At 45.9% G+C, this 15182-nt stretch overlaps 1 protein-coding gene across 3 annotated transcripts in view; it reads right to left on the reverse strand.

The window, feature by feature from the left end:
* GALNT17 (polypeptide N-acetylgalactosaminyltransferase 17) overlaps window positions 1–15182 on the reverse strand; it is a 542269-nt gene that overhangs the window by 105134 nt on the left and 421953 nt on the right. For all 3 annotated transcript variants that reach the window (XM_049904713.1, XM_049904712.1, XM_049904711.1), the window contains one exon: window positions 13994–14111. In XM_049904713.1, the coding sequence (XP_049760670.1) occupies window positions 13994–14111 (118 nt within the window). The remainder of the gene's footprint in view (window positions 1–13993; window positions 14112–15182) is intronic.

Raw genomic sequence — 15182 nt, forward strand, 5'->3', positions numbered from 1 at the left:
CCCATGTGTATCAGGGTAGAACTGTGCTCCAGAGTTTTCAGTCTGCCTCCCCACTGCCATGTAGATCACCAGGACTTTTTTTTCAAGGCACCTCTAGGTAGACTCAAACTGTCAATCTTTCAGTTAGCTGTGAGCATGTTAACTGTTTGTGCCACCCAGGGATGAGGGAATAAAACACCAGTGTTCACCAGATAACATTCAGTGGGCCAAAGGACAAGACACCAAAGATGGATTACCTGGGGTTGTCCAACTGGCTGCCATCCACGTGACAGCCAACCCCCCTGGGGTCACCAGACACTCGATCACTTTCCATCTACCAGGTGCCCCTGAGTGGACTCTGACTCATGGCCACCCGATGTGTGTCAGAGTAGAACTGTGCTCCAGAGTTTTCAGTGGCTGATTTTTTGGAAGTAGATCACCAAGCCTTTCTTCCGTCGCACCTCTGGGTGGACTCAAACTGCTACCCCTTTGGTTAGCAGCTTAGAGTGTTAACCATTTCCACCACCCAGGAACAGGTGAAAGCAGTAACCCTGAAATTATCAGCATTTGCCACAGGGGTCCCTGCAGGCCGAACACACCCACCGTGGCCATAGTTGGTGCAAAACATCCACCTACCACCTGCAGGGAGAGGCTCAGGACCCTGGTGGCTATTCTCTGTGATGTGGCGTTCAACCAGCCTACACAGTACCAGGAAACTAGATGTCACGCTCAAAATAGAATAGGGACAGGTTGATTCTCAGTCCCTTTCCTATGGAGATAGTGGCAAATGGCAGCAAACACACCAGGATGCCACCTCCCAGTCCCCTGTCCCAGAAACACAGAGCCATAAATCATCCAAATCACAAATGTCCCAACTGGAGAGGATGGTATAAATTCAGGTTCACATTTATAGAGAATCAAATTATTGCTGTATCCCCAGGGAGATGAATGAGAGAGACAGGCCCTTTGCAGTTGTAAAAATAGATGGATGCTGCCTATAAAATAACTCACAGATGCCTACAGTCATTTCCAATAGATCTGGCAGGCTGGGAGCGGGCAAGGGGAATTCCAAACAGAACCCCATACTATTTTCCAGTGGCAGAGTAAATGGTTTGGCTATTATGATAATATAATACATTCCAGCATAGCAAATATATCTCCCCCTAATAGAAGTACATTAGACATCATTTATAAAAATATCAACATTGCCCTTCTGTTGCTTGGACTATATGTTAGACATAAATATAACACCATTTATGGATGAGGAAATCCAATTTCATGCTGTTTCAGACACATTTCTATTTATTACATAACGACAGCTCTCTGTGAATGAGATAGCGTATTACATGACATATATGTATGGGTATGGTGTCTGCGTGAGTACAGAGAAACCGTGGATACTCCATCTACCACCAGTGGGATTATTTTATGATCTGCGTTATATACAAGCAACGTTCTGGCACCTGTTATATGACTATATCACCATCTAATCTGCAGCGCTGTCACAGTTATCTGGATGGTCAGAGGAAGAGGGTCTCTGGATGAATAAATATTCCAAGAAATGGGGGATAAAAGCCTCAGAGAGTTTTATAGTCAGAGATCTGGGCTGAAATCCGGCTCTTCTATTGACTAGCTGTAAGACCTCAGATGAATTACTTGGCCTTTGCCAATTCCAGCACCATCTGTAAAATGGGATCAATAACCACAAATTCAAGGATTCTCGAGAGGCCTGAGTAATGTAATGTGTGTGGCGTGCACAGCACAGAACCGGGCACAATGTCAGTGACAACTGACAGTAGATTTATCATTCTGAACTGCACAAGGGAGCTTCTGAGACGACAGAAACGTCCTGTATCATGTTTTCAGAGATGATTATAGGGGTGTACATAACTGTCGAAAGTCATCGAACTGAAGACTGAGGATCTGTGTGTTCTATTGGGTTAAATTACACCTCAATAAAACACATATAGAAAGGCAAAACTACGGAGGCAGTGAAGGGTCAGTGGTTGCCAGGGTTCAGGGGGAGGAGCGAAGGAGGACTAGACGGAACACGGTGTTTTAAGGGAAGTGAAGCTAGACTGTATGATACTGTAATGACGGATACATGGTGTCATATATCTGTCAAAACCCACAGGGCTGTAGGACCCTAAAGTAAGCTATGGACGTCAGTTAATCCTAAGGTATCAGTTTTGCTGGGTGAATTGTAACAGATGTACCACACTAGGGCAAGATGTTAATGACAGGAGTAACTGCGGAGAAAGTAGGGGATACGTGAGAACTCTGGACATGCTGCGCAATTTTTCTATAGACCTAAAACTGCTCTAAAAAACAAAGTCTATTCTTTAAATTTTTTATTATTTAAATATATGTGTGTGTGTATATATATATGAAAGAGAAAATGAATAATGACTGCAATGAATTTAAACACATAAAATATATTTAAAATAAAAGCTTCGATTCTACAGTGTTACTAAAACATACACAAACTCACCAGTCTTCTCCGGAGGTTACTATGGCACTAACCCAGTTCTCTAAAAAGGTTTAAGCAAAAGGAAAGAATCAAGCATTTACCCTGCCTTTCTTGTCTGACTGTGTTTCAGTGTCCAAAGAGTTGAGGAGGACAAGTCCTTTTTTAAGAGAATTACAGTTTATAAATACAGCACGAACAGAGGATTTCAAAGTCACTATTTTGTAGGTTCAGATGAAACAACAGGCCTAGGCGACGACCGTCGGCGGCCGCTACAACCATCCCGGTGAGTCAGGCTGATAGCACCGGCAGCCACGGTTGAGTCTGAACATCACGGAAAGGGAGACTACCAGACGTTATTTATCTCCCGATGTGATATGATGGCAACTTTAAGTGCCACTTAAAGTATTCTCAAAGTGAGGAAAAAAAAAAAAGAGAAAGGGAAGGTGGAAGGGAGGAAAGAAAGAGGGAAAGAAGACAGGAAAGAGGGAAGAAAGGAAGAAAACTGAGTCTTATAATGGAGCTTCTAGATCTAATTACAGTTTAGAGATTGGATGTTGAAGACATCAAGATAAATGAACCCACCAAATCCACACTGAGCACATTTTATGGGACAAATGAATGACATGAAAATAATCCACGTGAGGGGAAACATTGTAGATGACAGGAGAGTTAAGGGACGCATCAACCAGATGCCATGTGCGCACCTTGTTTGTAAAAAGACATTCTTCAGGAGCTCTGATCAAGATTTTCAAGAAATACTTTTGACACGGCATGGACTGGGTATTGAACTGTGCTCAGTGTAATGTTATGCTGGAGCCCCTGGGTGGGACCAGTGGTAACACGCTCAGCGATGAACTGAAAGGTTTCGAGGGTACCTGTGATCTACTTCCGAACGACCACAGCCATCAAAAACCCTGAGGAGCGCAGCTCTGCTCGGACACGCCCGGGGTCGCCAGGACTCAGAGCTGACTTGACAGTGGCAGAGCTGGTGGTGGCAGAATGTCATATTGAGCTTCAATGTTTTTAAAAACATCTTTCTGGGTTAGAAATGCACACACAAGGATTTAAAGGTGGAATAATAAGACGTCTGGGATTTGTTTTTAAAATGCTGTGAAGCAGTAGCGGAAAAAAAAGGCATAGCAAAACGTCGATATTTGCTGAATATGAATGATGCGTATATGCGGACTCCTAATATTACGATGGGTATCAGTATGCGTAAGAGCAGTATGCTCTATTTTTGTGTACGTTTAAAATTTTCCATAATAAAATGGTGAATTAAAATAAATTAACATAAAATGTCCCGACTGAATCCTCCGTTTTCCAATTTGTTTTGAAGGGGGAATAAAAAAAGACCGGGAAAAAAATAACCTACACCCTCACCCACTCAGCCTGTACGCAGTTCCCACTACAGTTCCAGCCATTTCATTCTACAGCTGGTGTCACGTTTCTGCCGGCCTTTAGAATGAGTCTTGAGGAAGGACTGTTCGGGATGTGTTGTGTGTGTCTGTGTTCTGTGTTTTTTTTTTTGGTGTATATTCTGTGTTTTGTGTGTGTATGTATGTGGTTTTTTTTGTGTGTGTATGTTCATGTTTGGTGTGCATCTATGTGCATACATGTGTACATGCAAGAGAATGGTGATACATTTTAAGACGGCAAAATGGCCCTGCTGTCTAATGGCAGAAGCTCTGTTCTCATTGACTTTCTCCTGCTCTTTCCCTGCCATCATCCCATCCTGCCCTGAGGCTGAGCAGGCTGTGTCGCAGTGCAAGCTGGGAGAGCAAGGTGCTGACACTGACATTCCTTTACAGGTAGGTGGTTTGTCAGCTGCGGCGCTAGCGGGGCTTCACCTGCTCTTTGGGAGGCACCACTGACGCACCTGGGTCAGCTGCTGGGCTGGATGAGGAGTTAGAAACCCACATTAAAACCCAAAACTAAGCCTGTTGCTATTGAGTCGATGCTAACTCATGGCAACCCCATGTGTTACGGAGTAGAACTGCTCCACAGGTTTTCGTTGGCTGTGATCTTCACAGAGGCAGCTAGCCAGGCCTTTCTTCTGCAGCACTGCTGGGTGGGTTTCAACCACCAACCTTTTGGTTAGTAGTCAAGTGCACTACCCCAAAAAATCAGCCACTGAAAACCCTATGAGCACAGTCCTATTCCGACACATATGGCATAGCCATGAATTGGAATTGACCAAGGCAACTGGTTTGATTTTTGGTTTTTTGGAGCAGAGAAAGACGGAAGAAAGTGTATCAAAAGACGCAGTGGTGGCTGTGGCTGGGTGCCCAATTCCGGAGAACTTGGTAAGCAAGGACGTGGGCTTTTTCTTAAAGACCACGTGGATATTTTTGAACATATATGTAAACAGGAAAGGTCCTGGGGGTGGGCTGAATCAGGCAAGATGTTAGCATACCTGAACTGCTCCAATCCTTCTTATTCGCTTATCTTCAAAATCAGCAGCTGCCTCATAAATATATATATATTTTTAACAATAACGTACAACTCAGGAATTCTGCCTTTTATTCAGTCCTTGAGGTTCCTGATGAAGCTGAGGAATTTTCTGAGAGCTGGAGGGTGTCTTTCTATTGTCTTCCCTCAGGAAAGGCCGCCCGGCAGGATCCCGCAATCTTGTACACCAACGTTTTACACAACGGTTCTTCCCAAATTCACTGACATTCTGGGGAATTCTGAAGCCATCTGGTTTTAGAGCCTTTCAACGTAATCTGTTCTTCTCCTCTTGGGTAACTTTTTTTTCCCTTGTAACATTTAGACACGATACTGTAATATGTCTCGTTGATAGTTTCTGATTAATGTTACCTAGAACAAGATGAAAACTTTCAACTTCTAATCTCATTTATTTTCTCAGTCTTGGAAAGCCTTTTTTTTTTTTTTTTTTCTCCTTCAGTGTATCGATTGTTTTGGTCACAAGCAAGCTGCCTTTCACCCAAGCAATAACCCTCGTGTTAACGCTATTTTCTTTCCCGAACCTTCAGTTAAGACTTTCTATTCTGGTGACACCTCTTCCCTGACTGGGAGTGGAATTAAAAAGTAACAAAAAAATATCTTCAAGTAGTTAGAAAGATTGCAGATGGGTCTATTTCTGGTGCGAGGAGAATCACCAAGAAAAACTGGTATTTTCATATTAACATTTTCCCACTTAACTAAAGCATAGGGTCTTGTGTGATTAAAGGTTAATTAGTACATATGAATACATACGTGTGTATAGTATAAGAGAATTACATACATATATACCTACCTACCTACCCACTGCCATTGAGCCGTTCTGACTCAGAGAGACCCTATAGGACAGAGTAGAACTGCCCTATAGGGTTGCCAAAGAGCACGCGGTGGATTCGAACTGCCAACCTTTTGGTTAGCAGCCATAGCTCTTAACCACTATGCCACCAGGGTTTCCAGCTATATATATATGTTGTTAGCTACCGTCGAGTGGTGACCTCGTGTACAACACAATGAAACACTGCCTGGTACTGCCTCATCCTCGCAATCACGGGAATGCTGGAGTCCACTGTTGCAACTGTTGTGCAAATCCATCTCACCAAGGGTCTCCCTGGCCCTCGCTGGCTCTCTGCTTCACCAAACATCTCTCCTTCTCCAGTGACTGATCCCTACTGATGATGTGTTCAAAGCCAGCAAGTCAGACAATAGCCTGTTGTGCTCCATAAGGTTTCTATTGGGTAATTTCTGGAAGTAGATCTCCAGTGCTCTCTTCCTAGTCTGACTTAATCTGAAAGCTCCATTGAATTCTGTCCACTAGGGGTGACCTTGCTGGTATTTGAAATACTGGTGGCATAGCTTCCAGCACCACAGCAACACACAAACTGCTAGATGGGTACTAGCATGTGTGTGCGTGTGTGTGCATGTATGTCCATGTAAAACATACATATACTACATAAAGCTCCAGAATTTTGTCACATGCGGATGGATTTCTTAATACATTTATTATGCACCTTATTTGTGCTCTGAGCCACATAAGACAGCTCAGGATATGAAGGAGAGGAATACAGTTCGTAAAACAAAGCTCTCCCCATATACATTCATCAGCAACCTTGCAGTCACCTGGCAAGATGTCTGCATATGAAGAGTTCACGAGGAAGTGGATGCTGGTGCCCAAGGGGCCCAGGCATAGGGGCTGCGGTGTCCTGGAGGCCACCTGGAGGCCTTGAAAGATGAGACCACTCACGCAGACTCCTTTCTGATCAAGGCATGTATTTGCCAGAAAGTTGGCTGAAGTCAAAGTCCCTTTGCACTTGACTGCTAACCAAAAGGTTGGAGGTTAAGACACACCCACAGGCACCTCGGAAAAAAGGCCTAGTGATCTATGTTTGAAAAATCAGCCATCGAAAACCCTATGGAGCACAGCTCCGCTCTGACATACATTGGGTTCACCATGAGTCGGCGTCAACTTGACGGCAACTGGTCAGCTGAAGGTGGGGTGTAGACCAACATTTCCCCAACTTGGGTGCATATCAGAATCACCGGAGGGCCCATTAAAGCACAAGTTGCTAGGCCCCAGCCCAGGGTCTCTGACCCAGTGCGTTTGCTGCGGGGACCCAGAATTTGCATTCTAACCAGTTCCCAGGCGAGGCTGCTGCAGCTGGTTGGGGACCACACTGCAGGCTGTGGCTCCATGGATCCTGATCCACAACTTGACCTTTGTGGCACCAACCCTGCTCAACTCCTACTTTAAAGGACAGGCAGAGAGCCAAGAGCTGGCTAACAGCTTGCAGGCAGTACGGTCTACAAGAAGTAAGAGGCATAAACATTCCACCTCTCCTGCACTGATCTCAGATATGTCTCAGAGTATACTGTAAGAGGCAGGTAATTGCCCATGAGGGTGATATCCAGGCCTGGATCCATCAGACACTGTGATAAAGAGCAGTCAGGGCTGGGGTGGGGGTAGGGGGGCATAGGGGCTAGATGCCGCTGAGAAGACAAAGCCAGCAGCACCGTGTCTGGGAGCAGCTCTGCACGGCACACAGCACTCTCTCCAGCCTGTTAACAGAGGGAGGGGCCGTGCAACTCTCACCCTCAGCTGGGGGTCCAGGGCCTTGGTGCTCTGGGCTCCCCCTACCCACGTGTACTACAGGGACTGGACAAAAACCGGCAGGCCGCCTCCCTTCCTTTAGAGACAGCCCTGCCTGCTCATCATCACCATCACCACCACCCTACAGCCTGGTCTCACACTCAGGCCTTCCCTGCCAGGTCTCTGCAGAGCAGACGCCACTGCGAGTGCAGGGAGAGGAACAGCAACCCCCCAGCGGGTCTTAGCAACAAGCGTCGCTATCACTGCCTCTCGTCACCGCAGAACAGAGCTTGTGTTCTGGGGGCCTGGCAGTCACATCTGGGTGGACTTAGATAACTCTTTTATCGTTAAGTCCTTCATTATTGCTTTTACAGAGAGCCAAAGACTAAAAGAACAATGTCCTTGGTATAAGAGATTTGGGTGTCATTCCTCAGCCCATCATTACTTGACCTTAGGCCTGTTAGTTGACCTTGCTGGGTCTCAGTTTTCTTATCTGTAAAAAGGGGGGTGTCCCTGCTGTCCCAGGGTCGTTCCACACCTGCGGGGGCAGGGCTTCATCCCTCATCGGGTTTTCTCTCCTGTGGGGAACGTTCTACTCTTCATTGGCCCCCATCAAGCAAGTTGTTGTCAAGTCGATTCCAACTCATGGCAGCCCCCCGTGTGTCAGAGTATCACTGAGCTCCACAGAGTGTTCAATGGCTGATTTCTCACAGGAAGGTCACCAGTCCTTTCTTCCAAGGAGCCTCTGGCTAGACTCCAACCTCCAACGTTTCAGTTAGGAGCCGAGCATGGTAATTGCACCATTTGGGTGTTAAACAGGGACTCCTTGCAGCAATACAGATACTCCAATCTCTCTTGTATTTAAATTAAAAAAATAAATCTAATAAATAAATAAATAAAGCTCAACTGTCTCCATGCAGGGCTTCCCTCCACAGATAAGTACCTGGAACAAGTTCCCATTTTGTCTCATTTAGTCATCAAGTCACTCTAATCTGGCTGGCCTCCACTGCTTCACGGCTTCTACTCATGTGAAGGTTGCCATAGGCGCTTGTTCAATCACCTAAAATGTGTTTACTGAGTGTCTCACACGTGCCAGGCATGGTTAGCAGAGTAGCGCCAGTAGGCACGAGAAGATGGTAACAGGGTTGGCATTTAAGTTATAAGTCAACTATCAATATGCTGGGTCCAGATCTTTTCCATCCATTAAATTCAAAAAGGATGAATGACAAATATATTAGCTTTGATAACAAATTAATGGGCTTTTTAATTGCTGGGCTTTACAAAGAAATCCTACGTAAGTTCCACTGACGAGAGAACTCAGTCTGGAATTGAAGGCCCCGTTAGAAGAGTCTGCAGTCTTCAAATGGGAGTGATTTTAGCACCCGAGGAGTGTCCTGCTCCTTTCCCACCACCCCCTTCACCCTGAAGCCTGGACGTTCACCCCACCACAAGGCATGTGCCCTTCATTCTATAAGGAGAGATCAAGGGCGGACGGGATGTTTTGAAGGCAGTTAGGGATAAACCAGTAAGCTCAGATGCAGAGAGCGGACTTTGATTGGCATAGCGCTCCACAGGGGGTACCTACCTGGTTAGAATAAAGAAGAATGCAGCAAAGGAAGGCAGAAGAAATTCAATAAACCTTAAGCCTTACAACTGTGAGCCGAGTTGTTTCCAGTAAGACTATCCCAGGGACCCAAGGATAGAAAGGCTCAGCACAGGGGCATCGCCACAGAGACTGCAGCCTGGCTTCCCCTCCGGTACACACCTCACGGCATCGTAGGAGACACTCCAGGCAGAGCAGCGAATCCAGTATTAGCTGGTTACCAAGCACTCCCGAGACCCATCACTAGGACTCGGTCATCTTAACTCTCAAGGGAAGGAGTTGGATAACATCAATGCTTTCCAACTTTTTGTTGTTGTTCTGTTTTTTACTGTAGATTCCTCTTTTCAAAAAAAAAAAATCTTAAGCACGACTCAGTACATAAAATATATAAAAGTAGAGCTGATCTGAAGTGGGGGCCCAGCAACAGGCCCGTTCTGCTTCCTCCTTGTTCCCTTCCCTCATCACCCTCTCCACAAAGCTTTTCTGAGAAAAGGGGAGGGGCATCCCAGAGCACCCGGGCCTTCCTTCCTCTGGCATCTTACGTATGACGTACAGGAACTGTCAAAACACACATGACGGAAATGTTAATTTAAGGAGATACAGCCGACCTTCATTACTCATAGATTCTGTATTTGTGAATTCACCTACTTGCGAAGATTTATCTGTAGCCCCAAAGTCAAGGCTTGTGATGCGTTTGTGGTCAACTGTAGACACGTGCAGAGCAGCAAAAAAGTGGTCGCCCGACGTGTGTTTCCAGCTGAGGTTGAACAAGCTCTCCCTTTTTGCAGCTTTCATACTACGAACAAGTGTCCTTTTCATGGTCTATTTTGTGCCACATTTTGAGCATTTTTGTGCTTTTGGTTGGTGATTCTACTGTATAAAACGGCCCCAAGTTATCACATTTGCCAAGTTATGTGGCCTCTCTCAACCTTAGAGCAGGGCCTTACAGGTGGCCCAAGATGGCGGAGTAGTCAAATGCTTTGTGTTGTCCCTCTTATAAAAAAGACCCAGAAAAAACAAGTGAATTAGATATATATGACATTCTAGGAACCCTAAGCATCAAAGACAGGCTGAAGAATTGGGCTGAGCCTCAGGTGGAAGGAGAGACAATCCCAAAACAGAGGAAATGGAGAATTATGGATTGCTGGTGTCCTGTTGGAAACCCTGGTGGCGTAGTGGTTAAGTGCTGCGGCTGCTAACCAAAGGGTCAGCAGTTCAAATCCGCCAGGCGCTCCTTGGAAACTCTATGGGGCAGTTCTACTATGTCCTATAGGGTCACTATGAGTCAGAATTGACTCGACGGCACTGGGTTTTTTTTTTGTTTTGGTGTCCTGTTAGCCATATCAGCGTGGCGTGGACAAATTGAGACACGCAAACAGCATTCCCAGCTGAAACCCACGCCACCTGGTGCATCTAGGCAGGAGCAACTCTGCACACACCTCCATAGCAAACCGGGATTGCTTCTAGCCCTTCAAAAGTTAAGGGCAGGCACACCACACACCGTGCACACACCGTGCACACACCGTGTACACACCAGCCCCCCGCACCAGAGATCCATGGGCCTAGGGGCACTCCCACCCTCCTTGTATATCCCCTCTCCCTACTCCCAGATGCAATCCTATGGCATTTGACACCACCTGACCCCTAAACCAGGAGCTCTTGGTCCACACCTTTGCCCAGTCGCTGGTGCAGCGGGTCCACGGACTTGCAATGCCTTCTGCCCCCTTTGGTTACCTGTGCAAGTGCCCTGATGGCCCAGGCTGCACAGCGCAGCCATACTGAGCAAAGTAAGCAGCATTCCCAGCTGAAACCCCTTCCTCCAGGTGCAGACAAGCAGGAGAATCTGCACTCACGGCCAGAGCCAGGCAGGGGTGCTTCATGCCCTGAGAAAGTTAACTGCACCCACTCTGCTCACCCTGCACAACCCAGACCCTCATGCTGGGGGTCTGCAGGCCTGAGGGGCACTCCAACTCGCTTCACCCATCCCCTTCTCTGCTCGTGACTGCAGCCCTATGGCATTCATCACTGCCCCACCCCCCAAGATGGGAACTCAACCACCTATACTGTGGACCTGAGGGCTGGCGGTGTAGCTCACTCCAACCAGCCACCCACACCAGAGGCCTGAGGACCAGTGGTACCCCCCAATACAGCCAGTGAATGGCACCGGGCACCAGAGGACTGGCTGCACAAACTCCCTCATGAGGCATTCTAGTAGAGAGGCGCAAGCCCTCCAACTGGGCACCCAAGGGCAGGCAATATCCCCCTGCCTCATCCCCTACCTTGTGCCTTCCTGCAACCAGAGGCTTTTGCTTGCTCTGAACATCCCTGCACAGCCCTGCCCACCTTGGGCTGTGGGTAAGAGTCTCTGTACCACCCACCTGGTGACCGATGACCTGGGCACCTTTGCCATGACCAACCGGCAAGTGGCAGTGCACCCATACAATACCCAGCCCAATGACCAGGGAGAACAGCCCCTTATCTATGGCCAGGTGACCAGCAAGGCAGATACATCACCTCACCAAAAATGCCACCTACATTTTCAGCAGCCCCACAAGACCAGCAAAGAGGTACCCATGCTCACACACCCAGTTGCTACTCCAGCCACCTAGAGACAGGAGGTGAGAGCTTCAATGTGGCCAGATTAGCAATCAGAGTAGCAAACATGCCCAGCCTACTTAGATATATCAAAACAAAAAATTCAGGATGCAGAAAACAAACATATAATAAATAAATGAATATTTATTGATGCCTCAGAGATAATAGACAATAGGAAATCACATAAAGCAACAGAACAAGGAGGCTCCAGTAAGTGACGAAAATAGAGAACCAGAAAACCTTCCGGAAGAAGATAAAGCAATGGAACTACCCAATAAAGAATTCAAAAGACTAATATACAGAGCTCTCCAAGAGATCAGGAAAGAGGTCAGGGAAAACACAGACAAAACCAAGGAAAACACAAAGCGATAGAAGAATTCAGGAAAACAATACAAGAACAAAATGACAGAATAAATAGGCTATTAGAAAACATAAAAATCAACAACTAGAAATCCAAAAGATTAACAATAAAATTTCAGAACTAGACAACTGAATAGAAGGACACAGGAACAGAAATGAGACTATGGAAGACAGAATTAGTGAAACTGAAGACAAATTCCTTGTCACCAATTTGAGGAAAAATCAGAAAAAAAGAATGAAGAGAAATAAAGAAAGCCTAAAAATTATGTGGGAAAATATCAAGAGGAAAAACTTACATGTGATTGGAGTTCCAGAACAGGCAGCCAATGGAAAACACAGAATTGTTGAAGATTTGCTGGCAGAAAACCTACCTAATATCATGAAAGATGAGAAGATACCCATCCAAGAAGCTCAATGAATCCCACACACCACAGACTCCAAAAGGAAAGTCACCAAGACATATCATAATTGAACTTGCCAAAATGAAAGACAAAGAAAGAATCCTGAGAGCAGCTAGGGAAAAGCAAAAAGTCACCTGCAAAAAAGAACCAACAAAACTAAGCTCTGATTACGCAGAAGAAACCATGCAGGCTAAAAGGCAATGGAGAAATGGGAGAAAAAATGTAGAACAAAATTCAAATTCACAAAAAAGACCAGACTTACTGGTCTGACGGAGACTGGAGAAACCCCTGAGACTGTGGTCCCTGGACACCTTGCTAACTAAGAACTGAAGCCACTCCCGAAGCCCTCTTTTCAGCTAATGATTAGACAGGCCTATAAAACAAACAATAACACACCTGAGGAACATGCTTCTTAGTTCAATCAAATATATGAGACCAAACAGGCAACTCCTGGCCAAAGGCAAGACAAGAAGGCAGGAAGGGACAGGAAAACTTGACAAATGGACATGGGAAACTTGGGGTAGAAAGGGAAAGGGGGAGAGTGCTGACACATTGCAAGGATTGCAACCAAAGTCACAAAACAATTTGTATGTAAATTTTTGAATGAGAAACTAATTTGTGCTGTAAACTGTCACCTAAAGCACAATAAAATAAAAATAAAATAAAACTGGCCCAACCACAGTGCTGAAGTGCTGTCTTGTGTTCCTAAGCAAACGAAAGCTGCGATGTGCCTCATGCAGAAAACACATGTGTGAGACACGCTTCACTCAGGCATGAGTCATAGTGTGTTGGCCATGATTTCAAGGCCAATGAATCAACAATACATATTAAATAAGGTGTCTTTGAACAGAAGCATACATAGTAAAAGGTTATGTATTGATTAGTTGATGAAAGTGTTGTGACCAGAGGCTCACAGGAACCTGACCCTGCATTTCCCCTGGAGCAACGGTCCAGTGGGTGACTTTATGGAACATAACTACCACAAGTAACGAGAATGAGAATTGACTGTAATTTAATTCTGAGAAACATTTAAGGAAAGAACTAAACTGAACAGGACTGAGAACCAAACTCTCTGGCTAATATCACAAATTGGTACTGAGTCATGGGACAAATGGTTCACCTTCTCTGAGTCCAAGTTTCCCCCTATCCAAAGAGGGACGACAACCTGCTTGAACCTCCCTCAGGTGCAGGGCCGGGATAAATGAATCTGTTGATGCATCAGCTATGTTGTTGCTGTTGTTAGCTGCTGCTGAGTTGATTTTCAATTCATGAGGCCCGCATGTGACAGAGTAGAACTGTTCCATAGGGTTTCCTAGTCTGTAATCTTTACAGGAGCAGATCACCAGGTCTTTCTCCCATTGAGTCATTTGGTGGGTTCGAACTGCCAACCTTTCGGTTACCAGCTGTGTGTTAAACCATTTGTGCCACCAAGGGCTCTGCATCAGCATTAAAAAGCTTTAAGGAGCACACATCAAGGATGACTTAGCACCTCTGCTCACAAACATGAAGAAACCAAAAGGAAAGGGTACCATGTTACCAACCTTGATTCCAAGTTCTATATTTTCTCCTCCATACACATCCATCCCAGGGTCGAGGAGACCAATTTCACCGAAGAACTTCCTGTTGACTACGAAGGAGCAGCCAATCATGGCCGGCGTCCTGTGGGAGAGACAGAAGCTAAGCTCATTAAGGTGTCAGCATCAGAAGCCCTTTCATCAGCGCCCGCCGGAGACAGGGTGCTTGGTTCCACTACAACAAATCAAATAATTTCCCTGAAGGCTCTCCGGAAACCCTGGTGGCACACTAGTTAAGTGCTATGGTTGCTAACCGAGAGGCCAGTAGTTCGAATCCGCCAGGTGCTCCTTGGAAACTCTACTGGGCAGTTCTACTTTGTCCTATAGGGTCGCTGTAAGTTGGAATCGACTCGACGGCAGTAGGTTTTTTGGGTTTGGAAGACTCTCCATTCCCATGCTCCATCTCTCTATAAAGCTGCCTTTTGGGTTCAGAAAAAGTAGGGGATTCTGAAGCAGCAGGAATAGCCTGGCTCCTTCGTAGACTGGGCAAGGACTGACCTCACACAGCAGATGGTGACCGCATACCTGAGAACCAGGCTCCTCGCTCTGGTGTGCTCACTGCACTCCTAGTGACAGATGTGTGACAGGATGAGGACCCATGGGGGGGCTCAGAGAAGCTGGGAGGTGAGGAACAAGATGCGTCCACTCCCTACCTCAGGAATGAGAAAAGCTTTTGCAAGCCAGGAGTGTGAAGGGAAGCTAGAGAAGAGAAGGGAAGGTCAAAAGGAAGAGGCCCAATCCATAATACCTAAAGAGCTTCTACAACTCAACAGTGAAAAGAAAAACGATCCAATCAAAAAATGGGCAAAGGAGTTGAATAAACATTTCACCAAAGAGGATACACAAAGGGCCTTAAATAAGCACTTGAAAAGATGTTTGATGTCATTAATCATTAAAAAAAAAACACCCGCTGTCATTGAGTCGATTCCAACTCATAGCAACCCTATTGGACAGAGTGGAACTTCCCCATAGTTTCCAAAGCTGTAAATCTTCATGGAAACAGACTGCCACATCTTTCTCCCGCGGAGCGACCTGTGGGTTCAAACTGATGACCTTTTGGTTACCAGCCAAGTGCTTAACCACTGCACAACCAGGGCTCCTAGCATTAGTCATTAGGGAAATGCAAATCAAAACCACAATGAAATATCACCTTACC

The sequence above is a fragment of the Elephas maximus genome, chromosome 12 (genome assembly GCF_024166365.1).
Source record: "Elephas maximus indicus isolate mEleMax1 chromosome 12, mEleMax1 primary haplotype, whole genome shotgun sequence".
In the NCBI taxonomy this organism is placed as follows: Eukaryota; Metazoa; Chordata; class Mammalia; order Proboscidea; family Elephantidae; genus Elephas; species Elephas maximus.